The sequence below is a fragment of the Pocillopora damicornis genome, chromosome 4, assembly GCF_964200805.1.
Source record: "Pocillopora damicornis chromosome 4, jaPocDami1.2, whole genome shotgun sequence".
Lineage (NCBI taxonomy): Eukaryota > Metazoa > Cnidaria > Anthozoa > Scleractinia > Pocilloporidae > Pocillopora > Pocillopora damicornis.
Window position 1 is genome coordinate 23,854,246 of NC_142673.1, and position 22,867 is coordinate 23,877,112.

Below are 22,867 nucleotides of genomic sequence, written 5' to 3' on the forward strand. Positions count from 1 at the left end.
TTTGTTTTAACTTTTCGAGTATTTTGAAAGATCTATCGAGCATGGTGAAAACCAATCCTAATTTAAAATTTCTTTTAAACTTTTAAGTTTAATTTTTTACAAGCTCGATTCATTTCTGGAAGTAAACCAAACACATCGCAAGCGTGGCATTACCATAAGGGAGTTCACCATCTCCTCAAATAAGGTTCGCAAAAATAATTTGGTTTCTCCGCCGAATATGCAAACAGACCAAAGTGGTTCGTCACTTGGGAGACGATTACATGACATGGCAGACAATAAGGAATATAATTATTTAAATTTGCAGAAACTTCATTCGTGCGACCTTGTTTAGATTCCTGTATTGTTTGGAGATCATATAGCCCCAGTGGCAACTTCCATATATTTTGAAAATTGGTTCCGAAGTGAAAACTCAGCAGAAATGTTCAGATCATCTGAAAATTTCGACGCCCGATGCGCTCCGTGCATGAACAATGCTACCTACAGGACTCCTCCACAGGAGAAGAGGCCATTGCTACTCACCCTACCCTCACCTAAGCTATGGACTATCGAAATCGTCGGGCAAACATGGCGGACTTCACTCTTTGCTCCTTAGCTACTGACATCTCACTGTGTTAACCAGACAACTCAGGTAAATTCGTATCCATTCCAAGTTCGTATGTACTTAAAGCAATACGTTCCTTTGTCTCCTTTGGGAGAAAGTTTGCTATTGTTTCAAAAGAGTTTTGGAGGTAGCGTTCGTTCATTTACGTCACGGAAATTTAGCGAATGTCTAACCAGACCAAAACTTGTGATGCAAAACCTTTTCTATTTCGTGTTTAGCTGTGGCTGTTTTCTCCCATACATTGCTCTATTATAGATTTTAAAGAAAAATGGCCTTTCTTCGTTGTTTGTGAAGTCTTGAAATGCTATGTTATAAACTGTTAGCACATAGCGATTTAAGTGGAGCAAATTATTTGGAGTAGCACTCTCGCAAGATGCTTGGTGTAATGGCTGTGATTATTTACTGCCCATTTTGTGAAGTCAGCACAGTTGAACGTTTACCCAAATTAATTTTAAAAAGATCTCTTTTAAGCTTTCGTCGTGCAGGTTATTCTAAGTGTTGAAAAATTGTGGAAAATTCAGCTGTTTTAACGCGAAGGGATAAAACTGTGACGAACTACAGTTGTTTCTGTGAGGTGTTTTAAACCCGATTTCGTCTATGTTTTTTGTCCTTTACTGTCTTGATTTATTTCTCGGTATTTGAAGATGGTACAAATCAAACAATGCTATTCTTTTCGTCGAAATTGGTCACCCACATGAGTTTAATTTTACTTCCGGCATTTCTTTTGGAAGCGATTGTTTCTCTTTTCGTCAAAGCCGAATTTGAAAGAAATCGGGAAAACAATCTTCAACATAAGAGTTATTTAAAATTTTGGTACCCAGCGTGGCATTTGAATGGATTGACTCTATGTTTATGTCTGAAATTCAGAAATACAGAAAGGGTAAATACTGAAAATAACATGATCATGAGCAAACTCAGTGTTCAATAATGTTATTGATAAGCTAGTAATCTTTGATATTTTGTGGTGATAAACCACATTATATGATGTGATTTTTCGGCCAAGTATTTACTGACACTATTGGTCAACATGGATTCATGGTATTCATCAAATGATTTGTATTGAATTAAGCTGTCAAATATCAAGTTTTTTTGCGATCAAATTATCATCATATTTTGCTCAGATAAATGCCAGTGTGAATTATTTATTTAGCCTGCATAGCAAGGCACTGACAGGGAAAATGTAAAAGGGGAGAATAGGGAGAGGGAAATGAACCTTAATTCTTCTTCCACATTTCCCTTGAGGCCTCTTCTTCTTCCACATCTGGGGCCTGTCACACATACTTTAGTCTGTGCCTTTTTTTTTGTCCCATAATTTACAGATGAACCATTGACAAGGTTACAAGAAAACATCTTTGGTGTACAAGTTTGTGTACCTGTGTGAGAGTAGTGCAAAGCCATGGAAACTGGAGCTCATGATGGTACTTCAGAAAATTCTGATACTAGTGATGTGATCAAAAGTTTGAGTCAAAAATTTTCACCAGAAGCTTTGCAAAGTGCTTTGAAACTTGCAGTGGCTATGAAGAATGCTTCTCAAGAGGAATGTGATTCCTTAATGAGGTCGACATCCCAGCCAAATGAAGCACTAGATTCTGAGGAGAAACCGTCCTTAGAGGTTGACCGTTGTGATAATGATAACGGCCTTGAGAAACTTCAACAATTATCTGAATTATTAGATCCAGTTGATGAGGTCAGGAAAGTTGAAGAGGATAATAGTGAGGGAGACAGTGTTGTCATTAACGGACTGGGAGAGGGTAAAGACAACCATATAGCAGATGAAAACGCAGCTACTGATGATAATTCTTATGAAACAGAAGGTAGAAGTGTCTTCACTACAAAGGATGATCAGAGGTTTTCTGAAGTGGCTGATGAAAAGGATAAGATAGAAGATCAGATTAGATTTGAAGATGATGGCAATATTGGTGATTGTGTCACAGCTGTAGCTATTGATGATGTTAATGCCTTATTGGATGGAAAGGAGGATTGCAAAAATGACTGTGTTACTAATGAAAACTCAGCACATCAACTCAGAGAGACCACCAGTAATAGTTGTGTTAATTCTGTCGACAAAAGCATTGTCACTCCAATTGGAGAGCAGATGTCTGAATTTCCATACAATGATGAAAGATTTGCAATAACATCGAATACTGCACATGAAAATTCTGAGAGTTCCTCGACAGGATGTGCTAGTTCAAGCGAAGATGAAGAATTACCTGAGTTATTGCAAGGCAAAGCTGAGGACAGTTTCTCTGAGATTGAAGATGTAGATGGGAAAGAGCCTGTGGGAGTTGTTTCTGTGGAAAGTGAGACCACTGAAGCCTCTGTTCTAGAGGGAACACTTTCTATGTATCATGCATCTTCTGTGCCCCAGTCAGAAGCTGTGGAATATGATAAATCCAAAGAAGATTATGCTGAATCATCATCTTCATCAGATGAAGATGAAATGGTGTCATCTACACATTCTGTGGTGGCATCAAGTGAAAGTGACCTATCAGAGGCTGTTGTACCAAGTGGGTCATTAGCTAATCAATCAGAAAAGTTGAAAGGGAATGCAAAGCAATTGGTTGAAGAGACCCAACCCTCCTTGCTAATGACGGGATTTAAGGATGATGAAGTTGCTGTTAAAGATGATGAAATGATTCCTGAAGATGTCAGCAAAGAACCTCCATATGTCACTGCCCCAATCTTAGAAAGGATGTCATCATTGTCTTCAACAGGCACACAGACATCACTTGAAAACCTGAGCCTTGTAAAAGATCCGATACTTTCCACCCATGGAAACCTTGACAGCATCCTTAATGGCAAAGAGCATCACACATCAAAACTTCCTTTCTACTACCAACCACAGATTGTCATGCATGAAGAGAAACCTGTTTTAGTGCTTCAACCTGTGCCATCATCAACCTCTTCATCAAATGGTGATGCCAGTGTTCCAGGGCTAGAAAGTAGTGCATTTAATGCTTCACTTCCAATCATTTTACCTTTAGCCTCACCAAGCATTGATAAGAAGACAAAGGAAGCACTTTTTCAGAGAATGAGCCAGGGAGGTACATTTCTTGTGGACAAAGATGATGTTGAAGAAGGTGATGCTAATGAGAAAAATTATCTCAGTGGTTTGTTATCAAGAGCAATTTCTATCATTTCACAACCAAATGGCAAAGAAAGTGGGGAACATTTACTGGACTCCAAAGGGCATGACAAACCTACAATCAAGATTCCAGCAGCAGAAAAATATTCAGAACACCAAGATGGAGGGAAATCTGAGGGATTACCAGAATGGGTGGCTTCATCCGAACTTGACAAGGCTTTCTCTGCAGCAGCAGAGAGAATGTCTCCAACAACAGAACAACAATCACCTGCCATACTTGCATCTCCAAGCGTCAGCTTCCCAAGTACCAATCCTTTTGCTAAAGACTTGGTCGTTCAGAAATCTGGACATTATGATGTTGAAGCAGATAGCTCATTAAACCCTGGTATGGGAGAACCACCACTATATTCTTTATTTGGTCCTCCAAGTTCGCCAACTGTACTTCAGGGTGCAAGACCAAAGGAATTCAGGGCTTACCAGGATCCTGGGATTGGTGACAGCGGAACAAATCCATTCACTCCAGATCCTCCAAAGAGTACCAAGCAAAGAAGAAGACATGAGCAAAAGTCACCCAGTTCTGCTGAAGTGGTAGTTGCTGCTGAAGTGCATTCTTCTGAAGGCCACCCTGGAGAGATAAATGGAGTCTCACACAGATCTCCTAGACGTAGACTGTCAAGCGAGTCCATGGTTACACTGATTGAGACATCATATCCTGACACATCTGCTGATTATGTTGAACCACCTGGTATAGATGAAACATCAAGAGCAACCAAAAATCCTCAACTACAACAGGAGAGAAACGAAAATAGCCATGTTGTACAAAAACCACAAAAGACACTGCAGGAAAGTGGGGAAATCCATTCAGATACTAAAAAAGTCAAGCCCAAGACAAAAGTGGTAAGTTTATAATATATTGTCCAAGGTAGCCCATTTTTGTGCAAGGGTTCTCCTCAAGTTGATTGTTTTGAGAGTGCATCAGCATTTTTGTTGATATAGAACTCTGACTAGCAGGTCAAACTTTATGCTTTAAATAATCTTTTTTTTATTGAGTTTATTATGGGAATATTTAGCATCTTTTTATTGTTGCTGGTATCAAACATGCAAATTTGCCTTTCTTACAACCAATGGCTTTTATTTCAAGAATTTATTGAAAAGTGTTCTCATTATAATTTTTCTTTCTTCAGATGTTTGAAAGAATTCTCTATCTGGTAAATTTTTGAAAGTCATTGAATGAAACACGTGTTATTGAATGATACAATTTAGGCCATCAGATATAATGAACCTTTTAAGTCCAAAGATCCAACCCTTCTGACTGCTATGCATTTTGTTGTAAATTATATTGGAGGATTTGGTGTAATATCAAGGTGACACCCTCAAGTTGATAGGTTTGTTTGTTCACATTACCCTTTGGCAAGATGAGATATTGGAATCACAAGGACAAGTTACATGTAAATCACTTTTGGGATTAAAGGGTCAGGAAAATAAAAATTTAGATTAAATTTGTAGTTTATTGACTTAATGTGTGACTGTTTGATTACAACTGTGTCGTCTAATGGGTGGACTGGTTCAGGAAATTACGTCAAGTATTTGATTGTATGAAGTTGAGATATCAAGAAAAATGGTGTTTTTTGTTCTTTTTTTTTTCTAGCCTGGGAAAGTGGCCCCTTTCTGGATACCGGACTTTGCCTGCACCAAGTGTACTGGCTGTAAAGTAAAGTTTACACTTTTTATCAGGAAACATCATTGCAGAGGTTGTGGAAAGGTAATCAACTTTTCAACTCTATGAGATAAAGATTAAGAAAGATTATCATGGGGCTAGTTTCTCTAACTATGGGGCATCCTTGCATTAGGAGTGCTATCTCTTCTCAAAGCTCTTGGTTATCTGTTAGCCCTTGGAACCCTAAACCTGACTAGCTTCTAATTTCTCCGTGTAGTTTCACCCCTGAATCACACATTAACCCTTTAAATCCCAAACCTGATCAACATGAAACTTCTCCCTATCATATCCTTACAATACCTAGCAAACAGCCAATGAGAATATTCCAACTTATTAGGTAAAAGTTGTTGTCTTGATCTAACACCAAGTTCTCTTAACTAATTTAGTAGGAAATGTGTAGCAGCTAGAGGGGAGAGTTACCAATCAGATCTTGGGAGTTAAAGGGTTAAGGTCACGAGAATAAAGGAAATGATCACTGACCAAAGGATTTCTTGATTTTATGAAATTTAAAAAACGATCTCCGGCTAAAACTTTTAAAAATACGAGCTTTCGGCTGTTTGCGCTACAGCCTTCAACGGGTAAAATGATAATAAGGTAAATTCTTAGTTATCAGCATTTTTAATTTTTACTTTGTACTTCACACCTAGTATTTTTTACCTTTTTATCATTTTACCCGTTGAAGGCTGTAGCGCAAACAGCCGAAAGCTCGTATTTTTAAAAGTTTTAGCCAGAGATCGTTTTTTTAATTTCAAAAGATGTTTTATCCTGGCTGCGGCCCCTCTATGATTTCTTGATTGTTAAACAAATTCTCCTTGTTAGCACTCAAGAAAATATTTAGAGAACAGTATGGAGAATATACACAATGATGTTAGGATGTAAAGGGTTCAAGGAGCTTAAAGTAATTTTATTGATGGTGACCCAGTCACCAAGATATACAATTGCCCAGTTCTCTTCTGCAATGTGGAGCTTGTCACAATTGATGAAGATAATTGTACAACAATTGCAATGGAATTTTGTGATATGAAAAAGTATTGACGTAGTATATGTATTGTTTTTCTATCAACCAGATATTTTGTAACACCTGCTGTTCACAATTAGCCAGATTTCCCTACCTGGAGTTCAAAATTGGTAGAGTTTGTAAGTCATGTACCAAGGCAATAAAGGAAGGTAATTTCCTGAATAATTTTATCGTAATTTGTGTGAAATCTGGCACAAATGGTCCAACATCCTTCTGAATCTTGAATGTGTTGTTGATAAGATTGATTTCAAGGGCATGTGAACTTTATTTGTGAGGGTTTCTTTAGCATGGAATGAGTTTATCTCATTCTATTACCCTGAAGTATTCACCAAATTCTCCTTATCAATTACAATCAAATGTTTAGTAGCCAGATTGGAGAATTTCTCAGATTGGAGAGTTACAGGGTAATTATCGCCGTTTAATTTTTTTTCTTAGCAACTCAGTTGAAGTCAAAGGAAGACGCATCCAAACAAGAACAGTTGCAGCAACAATCAGACTCGCCAGCTTCAATCCAGTATCCAAAGGGGTTGTCCCAGAGAAATGTAGTGACCAACGCAAACGGACAAGGAAATTCACCATTGCTTCCACATAGTTCAGTCTTGCCTGCAGGAGTTGTAGCAGCGAATACGCAGCCACAGAGGAACTCACTTCCCCTTGCACAAGGTCCAAGGACAGCCACGACGTCCAGTGGGCTTGTGCCAGTAAATCAAGGGTTACAGGGAAGTGTTTCAAGCCAGTCTCTTCCATATCAGCCATTAACATGGCCACCAGAGTCTTCCGGGAGAGTTCAATATAATACAACACCATCACAACCTGTTGTGCCCTCAAATAACCATTTACAAGGATCCCAGAGTCATACCAGACCTGCTCAGCCAGCTAAACAGTACATGTGGGTGCCTGCTTCTCAGGTTCAACAACCAGCTGTACCAGTTGTTTACATGAATCCTGTTGCACCTAATTTACAAGGGGGACCCATGTTGATGACCTATCCACCAGGGCAGCAGTTCATTCCGCAGCAGGCTCCAGTTATGCTGCTTGCTAACCAACCATCTTCTACTTCATCCTTGGTTCGGACAACTGAAGCACCTAAGACCTCGAGTGACAGTTTGAAAGGCACAGTCCCAGTTTCAAACCGATCTCCATCTGGGACAGTGACAACTTTTAGTGTCTTGCCACAACATGTGGGACAGAATGCGGTCCTTTCTGCTCAGGGCTACAATACTGGAACTGTGAAAACAACAACGACGACGACACCAACAACAGCCGCAACCATAAATAATCAAGTTTCCAGCAATTCAAGTTCAGCTCCCTCAAGTCAAATACAACCTCCCTCGTCACAGTCACTTCAGAAAACTATCCCAGAACCCGGTGAAGAGGCTCTCACTACAAACCACAGCCTTCCTTCTACTTCTGCACTTGATCACACTCCTTCTCATGCGATTACCACCACTTCACCATCTCTAAGGGTATCCTCTTCTGTGATGAGCAGCTCAAGCGGAGACCATCAATCTCAAGAAAGTCTTAGCAGAATCCAACGTTCAAGGCAATCGGATGGTAGTGTTCTTGTTACTGATGAAACAGACCCAAGCACTAAAGAAAATAATCTACCGTTTAGAAGGGCAGGAAGGACCATTACGTGGCGTCACAGAACTCAAGGAAAGAGCAAATTACAAGAGCAGAAGAAGTCTTTAGCAAAAGATTTGAGAGGTTAGTGTTGCCACTCGTAAGGAAGGGACAATTATGACTATGTTTTTCATCGTCTTTTGAATCTGACATTAAACAATTCTGTCATGTGCTCTGACGAAGGGATAAGTCTCAACATGTCAGCCTTTAAACTCTTTACGGTGGCCAATTTACGTTATGTAGTCGGTTGATAATATATAGATTTAGCCAAGCCTTATAGTGGAGCTCGCATTTTTTTTCCCGCACGTCTCAAAGGGCACAACGCCTTTCCCCGGCCAGGACTAGAGCCCGGGTCGTCCGACTCGGAGCCCAGTGCACTGACCACTGGACTACTGAACAAAGCCGTAGCGTTGGCGTGCCCGCGGTACAGTTTACCACGCATGTTAAAAGTAGCACCTTGTACGGTCGGTCATACTGTCGTACGGTCGTACATCCAAATTTTTTCGGCTTGATGGGTTACTACTATTTTGTATAATTATGGGGCTACGCTCTGCGAGCTCCGCTAATACTAAATTACCCTGTTATACTCTCCCACCGACGCAGCATCTCAGTTCAAAAACTTTAAACTTTAAAAACTTGCCCTCTTAACAAATTATCTATTCCCTCTGATAATTAAGGTGAAAGGAAATAGTTTTCAGTTTATGATGAAAATATACTTGGAAATCGAAAGTTGTTGAATCTCTAAATTTTTCGGTTGTTTTCTTGACGCTTCAGACCTAACCGATGGCATAACAGTTCAGACCACAGCAGACCTCCTCGTTCACGTCAAGAAAATGAAATGTAAGTCTCTGTTATAGAGTTAGTGTAGTCTTAGCCTAAGATTCCATTGTATTTTGAGGTTATTTGGGTATTCTTAACTAAGCTTTATAATTTTTTTGGTTACCTATTTTGATTCAAAAATGTTACTTTTTTACAATATCACAAGAGAGTAAGGAAAACTCCCTCACCCCGAAATTTAACCATCCAGAAAAAAACAAACAATTCCCAATACTTACTTTTCTGCCGCAGTGTTTGATCATAGTTAGACTATTTTTTTTTCTTTTTTTCGTTCCAGTAAAAGAGGGAAACAAAGTCATCACAGTGTGGTGCTACCAGAGTGAGGGTCTCACCAAGTTTAATCACTTGGAGGTAGTGGTTTTGTTGGAAATACGGAAAAAGGAGGAAATCTTTCCTGAAGAAGTTTTGCGGGTCTATAGAGGCATTTTACATCTTGCTTCAAAATTGGGTGAGTACTTCACAGCAAGGATACACCTAATGACGTTGTCATAGGAAAAAAGCAAAGACAAAAGAGGAAAAAGCCAAATAGGAACTTTTTAGCATAATACGCTACCATCTGGCCATGTGCCCAACAGCCGAACAATTTTCACAGAATCTCCACACAAAAAAATTATTTCAAACTTCTTGGAATATCAGATATTGTTTGAAAAATTCAAAGCGATTCCAAAAAGTAAAAAAGAAAATGACATGTTTATGGCGTCTGTTATATGCCTATAAATTCGACTTTGGCTTTATCCCTCTTTTCCTTTTTCTATTTTTTATGACAACGTTGCCGCTGCAATAAGGAGTATTACTTACTAATCGATTATCAGTTATTATCAGTAAGGGTTGAGGAAAGCAGAAAAGTAACCACGGACAGACCAGCACGGACAGCGCTAAACACTGTTTTCCGACCCAAGAATCAAGAACGTTCGCAACGTCAACCGTTCAATATTTCAAATCAACATTTTGTTAATAATCGAATGACTCACTAAGTGTGTCACTTACCAGCCGACGCAACTTAATAGTTTCCTTAAAACTGATAACTCTGCTCAAAAGTCGGCAAGGGTCAAAAGAATTGCGATTTCCTCATGGCCCGTGTATTTATTTGTCTAACTTGGTTTGTTTGTCTTGTTAGATTATCGTTTTTACCATTGTAACTATTTGTCGAGCAACAACCAGTTTCTTGACAGTCCAGATGATGCTGGTTTTATTCTTGTCTCCAGTGAACTTAAGGTGAGAATTAATTTAGTGAATAATAATCACCGCCGCCTTGTAAGCTTGTTCTAGGTGTTCACTTTGTAAACCGGAGCGAAATTGTAAACAGCGCGATAGTAGCGGAGGAATGAAAACGAGGGACTCGACCCAAGCCTCACTCCTTCTTTAAGTCTTCCAGTACTATCGCGTCGTTTATTATCTCGCTTCGTTCTAATTCCTAAACGCGTGGAACAAGCTACCGCCTGGTCAGCTCAGGTTGAAGAGCGCCAGGCTACCGTGTGGTCACTGTCCCAGATGGAGAGGGCCCAAGCTTCAGACGGGACTTGAGATAACTGAGGAGGATTTTCTGCCTTTGCTATAACATCTGCAAATGGTTAGACGTTCGAATCTTCTCAGACGAGGACGATGAACTGAAGGCCCCGTCTCCTGCTTCTTCTCTGAGCTGGTTAGCAGGGGACGTTAAAGAGCCCACGCACTTCTCTCAAAGAGTAGTGCACTTAGTTCCCGTTATTGTGGTTCGGGTTTGATTCCAAAATTGGGGGCAGCTACATAGTTTCCTTTCAAAATTGTAAACTGCTTATTAAAGTCTGGCCAAAGACCTCGCAAATTGTTGTGAAGTAGATCAGAGTCTCATCATAATAATATCAATAATATGTATAACAATAGTTATGATAATAATGAGAAAAAAGGAAAACGGGAGAGGAGAGGGCTGTCACCTTAGGGGCATCTTATAATTGATGTATATTTATATTAATACGTTTTATTAAATGTGCCATTACAGCCCAAACCTATGGGATTAAAAGGAATCACGACACCTTTCTTGTACGGAATCCTGGTGAAAAGGTCGGAACTTTCTGCTGCCATGTTTACACCAAGCAGGCTTCTTCTTCGATTGGGAAATCAAATGAACAGTAAGTTCAAGGGAGTAATTCCGCTTTACATAAGTGGAGTACCATTCGGTTATCGACTAGTGTTGTGTTTAAGTAGTGAACAACGTTTTTAAAAAACGTGAAAAAACTTTAATCGCTAGAGTCATACCTCTTGCTTACTGAACTAAATCCAACCCTATGTAACCTAAGTATCATGGATAACTAATTTTATTTGCATAGCTACTTACATAACATTACGTGACGAAAGGTGATCACAATAAATTATTCGCAAGTTAACACAAGTTCGAGGCCTATTTACAATCAACGCCACAATTGGTCGTTGGCTGATTTTGAAAATAACTTAAAATGAAAAGCGGTGAACAGGAGTGTTACTCGCGTTTGCTCTTTAACACCCACGAGTGACCAAGATGGAATTTCTCCTTACAATGTCAATACGATATCAAGCAGACAAGAGACGAGAATAAAGAAAAATGTCAATTAGAGAGTTCCTAGTTGGTTCGATGCCAAATTCTTTTTATTATTACTCCATGAGAATTGTCTAGCAGACAGTAAGGAGAGTTACTAATTAGATATTGGGAGTGAAAGGATTAATTTACGTCGGGAAGGTGCCTGCAGGGCTTCAATTGTCGAAAGTCCAAAAAAACCCTCAAATGGTGTTTAGTCTGTGAATCGCTCGTTTCAGTAGATTCACCTTAGATATCGGGTTTTGTGCAAATCTACCTTGTTTATAACAGAGCTGAGGTTTATCAAGTGAATTCCTGTGTTGAAATCGATTACCCACAGTTCGTTTATTTATTATGATAATAAATTAAAATGGAAAAACTGCGAAAAGAGTTTTACTCGTATTAAGTTGTGTCAGAATAGTGCGTACAAGGTCTGTGAAGCGCTCAGTCTTTTCAGTACAGTAGTTACACCTCAGATATCGGGTCAGAAATCTACCTTGGTTGTAACAAAGCTGAGGTTTATTGCGTTAATTTTTTTTAATTCATAAGCAATTTCTTTAGGGAAATTTCGGTGAAAAAGAGCGGAGGTTCGCGCGTAATCCGTAAAATTTAGAGAGTCAACAGACCCAAAGGGTGTTTTAGCATAAATACATTCTACAAACTTTTACGTTGTTACCTCTTATGTCATGACGTGGTACTCAGTTTTGTAAAGATTATTGTTTTCCAAACAGCTTAAATAGCGGTATTTGTTTCTTAAACAGGTTACCCGTTTCCTGTGTGGAATAATCGAGACCGAAGGCCAATATTTCTCGGTAACGAGCATGACGACAGATTTTTTCACACTGTGTTTGCCATGAACAAATACTTGGTACGTATGTTACATTTTCCGTTTGTTCTTTACAGATGACGACTTTTTATTCAGAGCGCAACCACGATCACGAGCGCGGTCTGAAAGAGGTTTGAAAGGTGTCTGGCATTTTCAGTGCCAGACCTCCGGCAAACCCTCCCGCGACTCGTCTCCATTCTTCCCATAGGCGGAAATGCGCGTCCAGCAGCGCTGACATTGAGGGTCTACTCACAGGCTATCGTGCGTATTGCTGGGAAGGAGGGTAGGGCTACACGTAGGCTAGGATCAGCAATGTAGAAAGCGCCACGTGAGTAAATAGAATGAGACAGGTGATGATTTTTCTCTTTCTTTGTTTAATTTATTTCGTATTTCCTTTCCAGAAAAACGGCGTGCCCGAGGCTATGATTCCTGGCCTGTATGTGATTAAGGAAGGAAACAAAATTGTCTTACAGATCCCCAAAAGTGGGCAGAGCGCGGTATGTTTATGTTTCCATAGTTATCCGTTGAATTGTGTAATTCCCCCAAGAACAAATTCTCCTTGTCAGCACCCCAGGAAATGTATAGAGAACAGAATGGAGAATTTGTATATTGATGTTAGGGCGTAAAGGGTTAAAGGAGCCGTGTTGCGTTTCGGTGCGTCCAAAAACGTTTCCAAGTTCGTCATGTGCAACCCGTTTCAATGTTCTCCTTCTTTACCATTGGTTTTTATTGAAGCTACTTTTGCACGTTTGCGCGTCATGAAAAGGTCGCTGCTGCTTCTGTTGCTCCTCTACCACGCACAATACCAATTGTAGTCTACTTCGCAGCTTTTCTTTGGCATGTCACGCACTGCCCCCCCAAAAGAAGAGGAACGTTGCGTGACACTCCAGACACGACCGTCATAAAGGTTAACTCATTGATTACCATCTCAATTCTCCCAGGTTGTGGGTCTCTTGGATCGTCTGATAAAGAAGGAAGATCAAACAGCCACTGTGCCTCTTTTGGCTGACATACCGCCATATTTGGATAACTGTAAGGTTGTGGTTTGCGGTGAAAACGGGAAAAAGACAGTGAAATCGTTCGGAAACACAAATAACACCTCAGGTAAATAGATAGTAAACTTCACGTTGATAATTCTCTCCTTTAAACTGTTCGCGCACTGATCAATCTTATCTGCTCACGGTATTCAAGTGAACGATGGGTGAATTCACGATCCATATTACTTTTCATCGGATGTTAGCTGTGAGATTATTATGAATATTACATACCTTCGGATAAAAGAGTTCTTTTCTTTCATAGGGCCGCGCGCTCGAGAATCCACGCTTTTAGAGCATTCAAGGGTCGCGCGGCTCACTCGAGAATTCACTCTTTCGATTCGGCGTTGTTACGAAAAGGTAAAAAAAAACTACAAACAAACAAACGAGGTTTTTTTTCACAATCTAAATAATTGGTTTTGCTTCTCAGTTGTAGGTCTGAGTTTTGTGTTGCTTCATCTCGGAGTTGATGCTTCCTCGCCTCTTAACTTTGGAGGGGAGCTTTTGGACGGTAAGGGTGAAGGAATGAGATAGACAGCACATTGTGGGGTATTTAATGTACAAGGGTGTCCTACAGGGGAACCATTCTATTATATAAACTGAAGTGTTTTAGAAGGATTTCCAGCCATGAGAAAAGCCGTAACTGCCCACGTGTACAATTATGATTATTTTTTACGTGTGTTTGATATCAACAATCAGCTGCTAACACGTCACTTACCTTCCGCAACACTCTCTCAGGTTCACTGATTAACAAATAAAACTTTTCCTGTCAGTAAAGGCCTAGGGTGTTTATATAACAAACACATTGATAGGTGATGGCTTGAAGATAAGGAGTTTCTCTTCTCGTGTTCATCTTATATCTCACTCTTTTGCTAGGCTCACTCGTGAGCTATCGTGTTGAACCTTCCAAGAGAAATTCCATATCTACGTACTCTTATGATATATTACTGCCTGGTTAGAAGTGTAATGGGAACTGGTAATGATGAAAAATAAAATTGTGTCTTCCTCTCAGAGGATATGCTGGGTTACGGACCTCTTTGTCGATCAAAATTGAATATCAAGTGGTTGGGAGAACTACTTGATCTTCTTTTCGTTGTTTGAAGCTTGGGGTAAGATTTAACATTTTTCATTTGCAGATGGCGTCCTGATTTTCTTCTCAAAGGCTCACACGCTTAAGCTCCGACAAAGCTTGCAAGGGAAAACCAATTGTTATTTCTTTCTGGGCGATAAATTTGATATCGCTCATTTTGAGCTTCGTTGGATGGCAGACGTTAATTATCACGTATTACCGTCACCGTCCCAAAACAGCGAACATTATCCTATGAGGACGACCACTGAGGATACGACACCAAAAGAGCCTGGGACCGCCTCTTTTCCAGGCCACGCAACCATCAATGTTCAATACTCGGGATTTGGAGACGAGGTTGAACTTTTGAGAAAAGTGTTTGACGACTACGGCAAGATCCTGCGAGTCTTGGAAGGAGACATTCGTCAAGCATGTACGGAGCCACTCATGAAACACTCCAAAAAAATGAAAGCAGGCGACACCGAGGAATTGCAATTGCGTGTTGTGCTCAAACCAAGTTACAAGGTAAGAGAAGCGTAATAAAAAGTGCAGTGCTCGCAACATCTTCTTCGCTAGCCTGTCGGGCTCTGAGACTATATTTTGTGAATAGTTTTTGTATGAATGATTCTTTTGTGTAAACTGTCAACTTTCCAACAAAGGTGGAGCGAGGAACTTTCGAATTTTGACCTCTAAGTTGTGATCATGATTATTATAAACTCTGGTTTCAACTGCCTTTACTGATTTACTCAACACGTGGCATCCTTCTATTCCTGTATAGAAATGGTCTGTAGGTCCCAGTAATTTGCCAACAGCTTTGATCCGGTCTCTTCAAATGGTTCTTCACACGGTCAAGGTTCCCATGGTCTTTGAGGGAGAACTGGTGATGAGTTTCTATGTCAGTGTTCTTAAACAGTAGTATTCCTTAGTGGTACGTCCATGTTGCACTGGAAACGTAAGGAAAACGTTTTTAACTGGTTATAGCATTTATTAAAAAGTAGATATTTAGGATAAATTTACATGTGTAGATAAAAGAGTAATCCTGGTATCCAAGTAGTGACCTTCAGAGAGTTATGTAGAAATTGTGTAATTATGTTTAGTTATAAGGATAGTGTAAATGTTGCCTTTTGATGGCTGGTCTCATTTATCTCCGTCCAGGTCAGGTAAAGCTCAAAAAAAATTATAATGCAGTTATTCAAAGATATATAAATATCATTGCGGCCCAGAAAATACATAACACATATCTGGCTGTTCGTAACAGTGTTGTGCATGATATCTAAGAAATCTGCAAAGTTGGTGCCTGCAATGTTGACTGGGTTTCTCTACAAGCAGATAAATAGATGGTTGATCTCGCTAAGTTAGAAGTTAAATGATAAAAACAAAATGTTTATCTGATTATTTTTGTAGCGAAGTAAATAGTACTCGTCTGTTTCGAACTTTTGATACAGCCATTTATTTGTTCGGACGTATACTGCCTATTACTGCAGGGATTTTTTCGTAGATAGAATTGTCCCCCCAATCTTTAGCCCCGTGACTAACTTACCCAACCACTCACAAAAACCCAGCCTCGAAAATGAAGCTTGTGAAAGATACAACCCTTAACGGGTGGGAGGGTTAAGCTGTTTTTCCCCATACCAGGTTCATAAAAGTTACGTATAGTTTACAGTTTAGTGTTTAAAGTTTGTTAATCAGCGTTGTTCGACAACCATAAAAGTTTAAAGGAACTTTTAAATTTATACAACGTTTCTAAGTTTATCACACCTCACATGAAAGGAAGGACTACTCCCTAAATAATCATGTGGTGGGTACTTGAAGGGAGGGTATTTCCTGATGGCCCTTTCACTCCAGTGATCCGACAGGTAACTGTCCGTTTTAGTTACCATAGGTTTTTTTTGTAACATGTTTAAGAGAATCAATGTCATTATCTGCCTATTGACAGAGTGAAAGGGCCGGACGGGAAAATGTTTGGCACGAAGTCGTGATGTACTTCATGTTCGAGTGTCCAGCTTTCCTTCCCAGTTAAATATCCCACATTATGTGACAGCCGGTCTTTCTTCGTTCTTGCATTTTGCATTTTGCATTTTTCAGGGCCGTAAACATGGCTATATGGCTTTTTCCGGCCGTACTTATTCCATCAAGTATGGCCCACTTATGTTAAATTAAGATAATATTCTTCAACTGATGTGTTTGTCTTATCTTACTACCTTTCTGATAGATTTTGTATTGGTGTTGTGAGAACTAACAAGTTAATCGCTTTTGCTAATTGAAGAGACAACCAAACATGCAATAATAGACATAATAATGAAAAGCTGGCCTATCGAACGCCAATATTCTGACCTACAACTAACCAGCTATAATGAAAATGACCCCAATGGGTCTGAAATGATTTGCAAAGCTATGAATGTAAATTCCGTAAAAGAAGACTTCAAGTAATATGTTAGCTGTGGGTGGATTGTTAGGCACAGTGTGAGCCCGTTTTCAGCCGTCCGATAGGAATGACCTTCTCTGAAGGAAATTTGTTACGGATTAACCAGTCAATGTGATTTTTTTTATCCTTTTATTTGTCAATGGTCGGTTTCTTGTTGTCAGAGTACCTAAGCCATTCCACTCCCACCTTTGAGTGGGAGTGGGGTGGGAAGAGGGGGAAGGGTTGGAGGTGGGGATTGACATCATCTCTAGACAATTGTCCAAGCTTTGATGACGTGCTAACCAAAGTGTCCTCACATCCTCCCTCTTCTCTTATTCGCTGTCTTTTCATATCCCTGTGTTTCGATTTGCAATCGTCAAATTCGTCGTTAAATATTTCTCCATTACTTAATACTTTTAAATCCTAGTGTCTCTAGTGATTCAACTTCCCTGTTGTCATCACCACCACCCCCACCCCCACCCCTGTTGTCATCACCCCACCCCCACCCCTTTCCACTCCTAATCCGCGGGATTTTCGCTTCTGAGGGACACTGGGAACAACAAGCTGACCTCTGCCCGAAACCTACATTTGCGTATGAGTACGATTAGGAAAAAAATTGTTGAGGGTTGTTATTATGCTACATGCTGTGATTGTACAGCAGCGGTTATTGCAACTAGGACAGACAATTAAGAGCTTAGAAGTAAATTATATTTTTTAAATAAAAATGCCCGTGGCCCATACTCAGCGCAGGGTTATAGGGTTGAGAGCTTTTGTGAAGGGAGTTACACATTTTGCCTCTCTATGATCAAATGGTATAATTTTGATTTCAATAAACTTTCAAGTAATGATTTAAGTTAAACTTCGTAAAACAGAAATTAAAATATTCAATGTGTATAACACAACTTTTGTGGATGAAACTTATCAGTTTTGCTTGAAAAGAGTTAATTGTAAAAAGTAATGTAACGGACGGCATATATTTGACTATGTATGTTTAATGGTATTTTGCATAGTTACACTAATTACTTTGTTATAACACCCGTTAAATAATATTAAAATACCTTTATTAAAGAAACTTTCGAAATTTGCATCACAGGGTCTTCAGTACTTATGTTTACTTTTCGTTGGGTGAAACAAATAAACTATCTATCTATCTATCTCCAACATTGGCAAATTTAGCTGCCAAACAGTTTGACAATCATGAAGAAATAGCACAATAGTTTATGATCGGCATTATCAGGGGTTGAATTATTTCGCGGAAATCTCCAAATGAGCCGTTCCGTCTTGAACCCTTTACACCCTAGCATCAGTATGCAAGTTTACCCTCTGTTCTCTATACATTTCCTATAGCACTTACAAAGAGAATTTATCGAACAATCAAGGGCTTCTTGAATACGCCATCATTTCCTATATTGTTAAGACCTTAATGTTTGATTCATGGGTGGTACCGTGGGGAGAAATTGGGTGAAATTAGAGGGTTAACCTTTTAACTCCCAAATCAAATTTGTAATTCTCCTTACTGTCAATCATACAATTCTTATAATGTTAGTTCAGAGAATTTAGTAGTGGATCAACTAATTATCCTCAAATTGATATTTTCTTTATTCTCATCACTCACCTGGTTGATATTGTATTGATATTGTAAGGAGAAATTCTGTCTTGGTCACTCATGGGAGTTAAAGGTTTAAGACTCAAGATTTTTCTATTGAGCCAGTCTATCAAATTACACCCTTGTCATCGCTTTACCTTTCAGGCGGTATAAGCGAATGCAGGAAAAACCCTGGCCGTTGTCAAGGTAGCCTTTTGCTCCAAAGATGTAGTCGTATTTCTCTGCGTCAGCTTCCACATTACATTACATTTAATTTCCTTATTCACCGATTAAATTTTGAATCCGAGGTTTCTATCGCGTGATAATTGATGAGGACAAAGCCCGAAATAACTATTTCATATAGAAATCAAGAACGAGCAATGTAGTTGTTTTAGTATAAATCAACTAGTTTTCCGAAAGAATAAAGGGTGTAAGTTTCTAAAGAAACTGTGGTGCTGCGTCGGTGGGAGAGTATAACAGGGTAATTTAGTATTATCAACTGAGTTGATTGATAATACGTCAGACAAAGGGCTAGCGCTCGAAACGTCAGCTTTGAGGCTCTTTTAAGGTGGCCAATTTACGTTATCAACTCAGTTGATAATAATAAATTACCTTGTAGTCTTCCAAAACTTGACAGCAAGACAAGATCTTGTTTTTATTTTATTTCTTCTACGATCGTGCACTCTAAGGCGACTCACTACTCAATTTCTATCAGGGAATAGTTGAAGATAAACTGCGAATAGGTAGCCAATTATAAAGAACGCCAGAAGATTTGTACTATGATTTTAAATCAATTCGGTTCTGTATCAAGCTGTTAAGTTTTCCCAATCTCCTCATCTGTTTGATGATGGTGTATTGATACTGCACGAGGAATTTGCATGTTAATCACCTGCTGACGTTAAAGAAGTCACTCTCCTATTTTTAAGGATTTGCCGATATGAATTAAAACAAGGGTCGACGGATGATACAAAAGTGTACTCAAATTATAAATCTGCTAGTCAATTTTATGAAGTATGTTTAGGAACAGTAGGCTTCAGTTCTATTATCATTCGCCTATATACAATTTGGTCCACAACAAAAAGTAGATTTGTGGTGATGAAACAGAACTTTCCACATGAGCCTGTAATACAACAACATGTTTACTTTATGTTCTATTCTACGCGCAGCGAACGTGCTTGATATTCAGACATGAAAATATTACGATTGTGAGGTTTCAGCTGACTGTCTGCTAACTAGCTCAAGAAAGAACACATTAAGATACCTTTTTGAAAATAACTTTGTTTTGCATTACAGATGAGATATCTTCGTTTTTTTTACTTGTTATTTGTCTCTTCTGTGAGTAAAGCTTAATTCCATGGCGCTCATGAAGTGGTTATAGAATTTTATTTACTCTCACCACTCACCAAAATAAATTTATCTTGAGAATAAAGAAAATTGTTAAGTAGGAGATATCAGACCTTAAGCAAACCACAACAGCATGGCAACAACAAGGACGTGGCACAAATAAAGATATAATGGGCAGAAATGGGTAGAACAATAGCTCAGCACGTGCGTTTTTAAACTTTGTACTTGTATCAGTCGTCCTCTGCAAAAGAGGAGGGACTTTTTGCAAATCACGACAGCGATATCAGTGAGGACGTGGCAAAACAAGAAACTAATTGGCAGAACAATAACTCAGCACGTGCGCTTTAAAACTTTGCCCATTTCTTGGCCATCCTCTTTAAAAAAGTAAGGTTAAATCATCAAAACTTGCGTGGTCTGAGAACGGAACCCCGATGGCAAATAATTTCAGTTTCCATATGGAACTCAATGCTGCTCACATACGTTAACCCTTTAACTCCCATGAGTGACCAAGACAGTATTTCTCCTTACAATATCAATACAATATCAATTAGATAAGTAATGAGAACAAAGAAAACTATCAATTTGAGGATAATTAGTTGATCCACCACTAAATTCTCTGAACCAACATTATAAGAATTGTATGGTTGACAGTAAGGAGAATTACAAATTTGATCTGGGAGTTAAAGGGATAGGCTGAAGTTGAGGTGTGGCGCCGTAAGAGACGGTAAACACATTCAGGTATTCGCGAAATTCTAACGAAAAATATGAATTCAATTTTTAATCGACGTCTTCTTTGGCGTTACTTTCCTGACTGCTCAAGGTCCCTATAGTCTAACCTGGAATTAAATCATCAGAGCTAAAATTGTAAGAATGAGTATGGCAGACAGAGAAGAAAATCGTTTTTTTTTAGACAACTAAAATCATTGAGGGAATTACCATCTAAAATTGGCCATATTTACAAATACTTGTGAAAAAGAAAAGTATATATAGGATATACTTTCAACCTAAAATAAACTTTGAATCTTTTTTTCCTTTTTGAATTTTAAAATTAGATTTTTTTCCAGAAAAAGAAACACCTGTTTGAAAAAATAACTGTTATTTTAGCAAAAGGTGGGTGTTTACTTTGGCATTGTAAATTTTCCTTTAATTATCCTCAGTCACCATTTGTCTGGAGGAGGGTCTATTTATTTTCATAAAAGATTGTATTTATTGTCACGCAAAGAAGAATTCATTGCATGAAAGCATGATAATATGTTATGTTATAAGAAATAAATAAAGAAGACCTTTCTGCAAGTTTAGGACTGATCTTTGACCTGAATCTCAGATATTAACTCGAAATCAGTAACTTCTGTTACGCAATAGGTTACAGAACTCAACAGCTCAGATGAAGTCGCCGGCTGAATTACATGCAGAACATCAATTGGTTACACAGTAGGAAGCAGGGGAGTTATGACTGCATTAAAAAAAACTGACAAACAAACACCAAAATGTCATGGAATAAGATGGAAAAGATTCCAGTTAAGAATGGCAATTCACAAGCTAAGTGACTCCTTGATTCCGAATGAAATCCCATTTCTTGTGGCTGTGATAAAGTTTTCATTGAAACCTTGAGCAAAAATACGAGTTTCTCTGAATATTCGTCTCTGCATGATAAAAAAATCTCGCAATTAAATCGTTTAAGAAAATCAATCTTTTACTTGCTTAATATAAGACACAACAGTAAGTTACAGACAGAGATATTAACGTCTAAAGCCAATGCCATTTTTAATTTTGTTTTTATAATTGAATTGGTTCTTAAAAAACAAAAACATACAAACATTTAGAAGCAGTGTCTTCTTTCAGGAGAATATCGTTACTTTTGTGAAAAAATTACTTTTAGTTTTTGTTGAGGAAGAGATTGCAGTTAAGAATGGGATACTATTAAGAGATTCTGAGTGTATTTTGTAAATCGTTTCGTCAACAGAGAAATTTATATATTATATATATATTGTAGTTTCCATTTTAGGAAAAAACTGAGTTTATCATGAGATCAAAGGTTATTTTGAGGTTGCTAAGTATTTCAAATTTACCAAATTAAAATAATTTTTCTGATCAAAAGATTAGAAAATAAAAAAAGTAATAATAAAATGAGATTAAAAAAAATTGAAATGAGCACCAAGCAAAAATCACGAAATGTTAATTTGTTTTAAAAGTGTGTCATTGACTTCAGAAAGTGCACTTTTCAAGTTGTATTGTTTTCTTCACTGTATTGAAAGTGTTGTTTACATAACAGGACACGCAGGATTTTCTTTAGAAACTACGATAATAACTTTGACGGCTTTTTTTTTCGCTAACTTTCATTTTACTCCTACCTTAAGACACCCTGAGAATTCTGAATATTCCTCTGCGTGGAACCCAAAAGAATTGCATTGGAAATCATAGCGGGCCATTTGCTTTAGATTGCACTTGTTTTAAACGTATTGTAACAATTACTTTTGTAGATAACAAAGTGTTTGCCAGTTTGAAAAGGTGTTTCATACAACAAGAAATGTGAATATGATTTTGACTGTCACCAGAAGTTTCGTGTTGAAATATGCCAATGATAGCATCTAATTTAAGTAAAATTCATATCATTTTCTTGAGCAGATGGATTGTTTTATTGACAGTGTTCCAAAAACTATCCTGTAGTTTTTATATTGAAACCGTCAGGAGATCAAAAGCAGGAAATGGCACAATTTTCTTGAATAAATTTCGCACACCGAGGCATTCTCCTAATTAAGCATTATAAGACACTTTTCTCGGTATAGAGGGGATTGTTATTAGTTTTGGACGCAACTTGGAGCCACTTTTCGGCGATGTGGTGTTTATGTACATACCACAAAGGTATCTTCATATTTTTTAACCTAATACACTCTTTGTTGACCTTCGCGATAAAACTTGCCGGAAATTTCGCGAAAATTAGGAATGTTTGTCTATAAACAAAAGGCGCCATTAGGTGCAAAAATATGCGCGCATTCTATTTTTCCAAGAAGCGAACAGTTCTGCGAGAGCGAAGCTCGAGGAAAACGGCGAGCTTCGAGGAATATTTAGCGTCTTAAGACAAAACTGTGTGGGCATTTCTGAGACAAATGCAAGCCGTCGAGTCAATTTTTCCATGTATTATTCAATGCGTGCAAAATGTTGATAAACGGCTTATCACTTTCTGATTTGACTTTTCG

The 22,867-nt window shown here is 38.5% G+C and overlaps 1 protein-coding gene across 1 annotated transcript; it reads left to right on the forward strand.

Annotated features, from left to right (window-relative positions):
- The first annotated feature begins 495 nt into the window (after nucleotides 1-495).
- LOC113683467 (uncharacterized) lies at nucleotides 496-17,828 on the forward strand. The gene is made up of 15 exons (XM_027200706.2): nucleotides 496-628; nucleotides 1,921-4,583; nucleotides 5,335-5,448; nucleotides 6,471-6,570; nucleotides 6,857-8,128; nucleotides 8,819-8,884; nucleotides 9,159-9,329; nucleotides 9,999-10,096; nucleotides 10,860-10,989; nucleotides 12,173-12,279; nucleotides 12,639-12,734; nucleotides 13,179-13,341; nucleotides 13,702-13,782; nucleotides 14,408-14,862; nucleotides 15,116-17,828. The coding sequence occupies exons 2-15, from the start codon at nucleotides 1,998-2,000 to the stop codon at nucleotides 15,251-15,253; spliced, it is 5,577 nt and encodes a 1,858-aa protein (XP_027056507.2). The 5' UTR covers nucleotides 496-628; nucleotides 1,921-1,997; the 3' UTR covers nucleotides 15,254-17,828.
- Nucleotides 17,829-22,867: the final 5,039 nt, after the last annotated feature.

What these genes read in the sequence shown, in the direction of transcription:
- LOC113683467 (XM_027200706.2), top strand. Translation starts at nt 1,998, where the DNA reads ATGGAAACTGGAGCTCATGATGGTACTTCAGAAAATTCTGATACTAGT. An exon ending in TTTAGCAAAAGATTTGAGAG is followed by an intron (nt 8,129 to 8,818) that starts GTTAGTGTTGCC and finishes TTGACGCTTCAG; the next exon opens with ACCTAACCGATGGCATAACA. An exon ending in TGCTCAAACCAAGTTACAAG is followed by an intron (nt 14,863 to 15,115) that starts GTAAGAGAAGCG and finishes ATTCCTGTATAG; the next exon opens with AAATGGTCTGTAGGTCCCAG.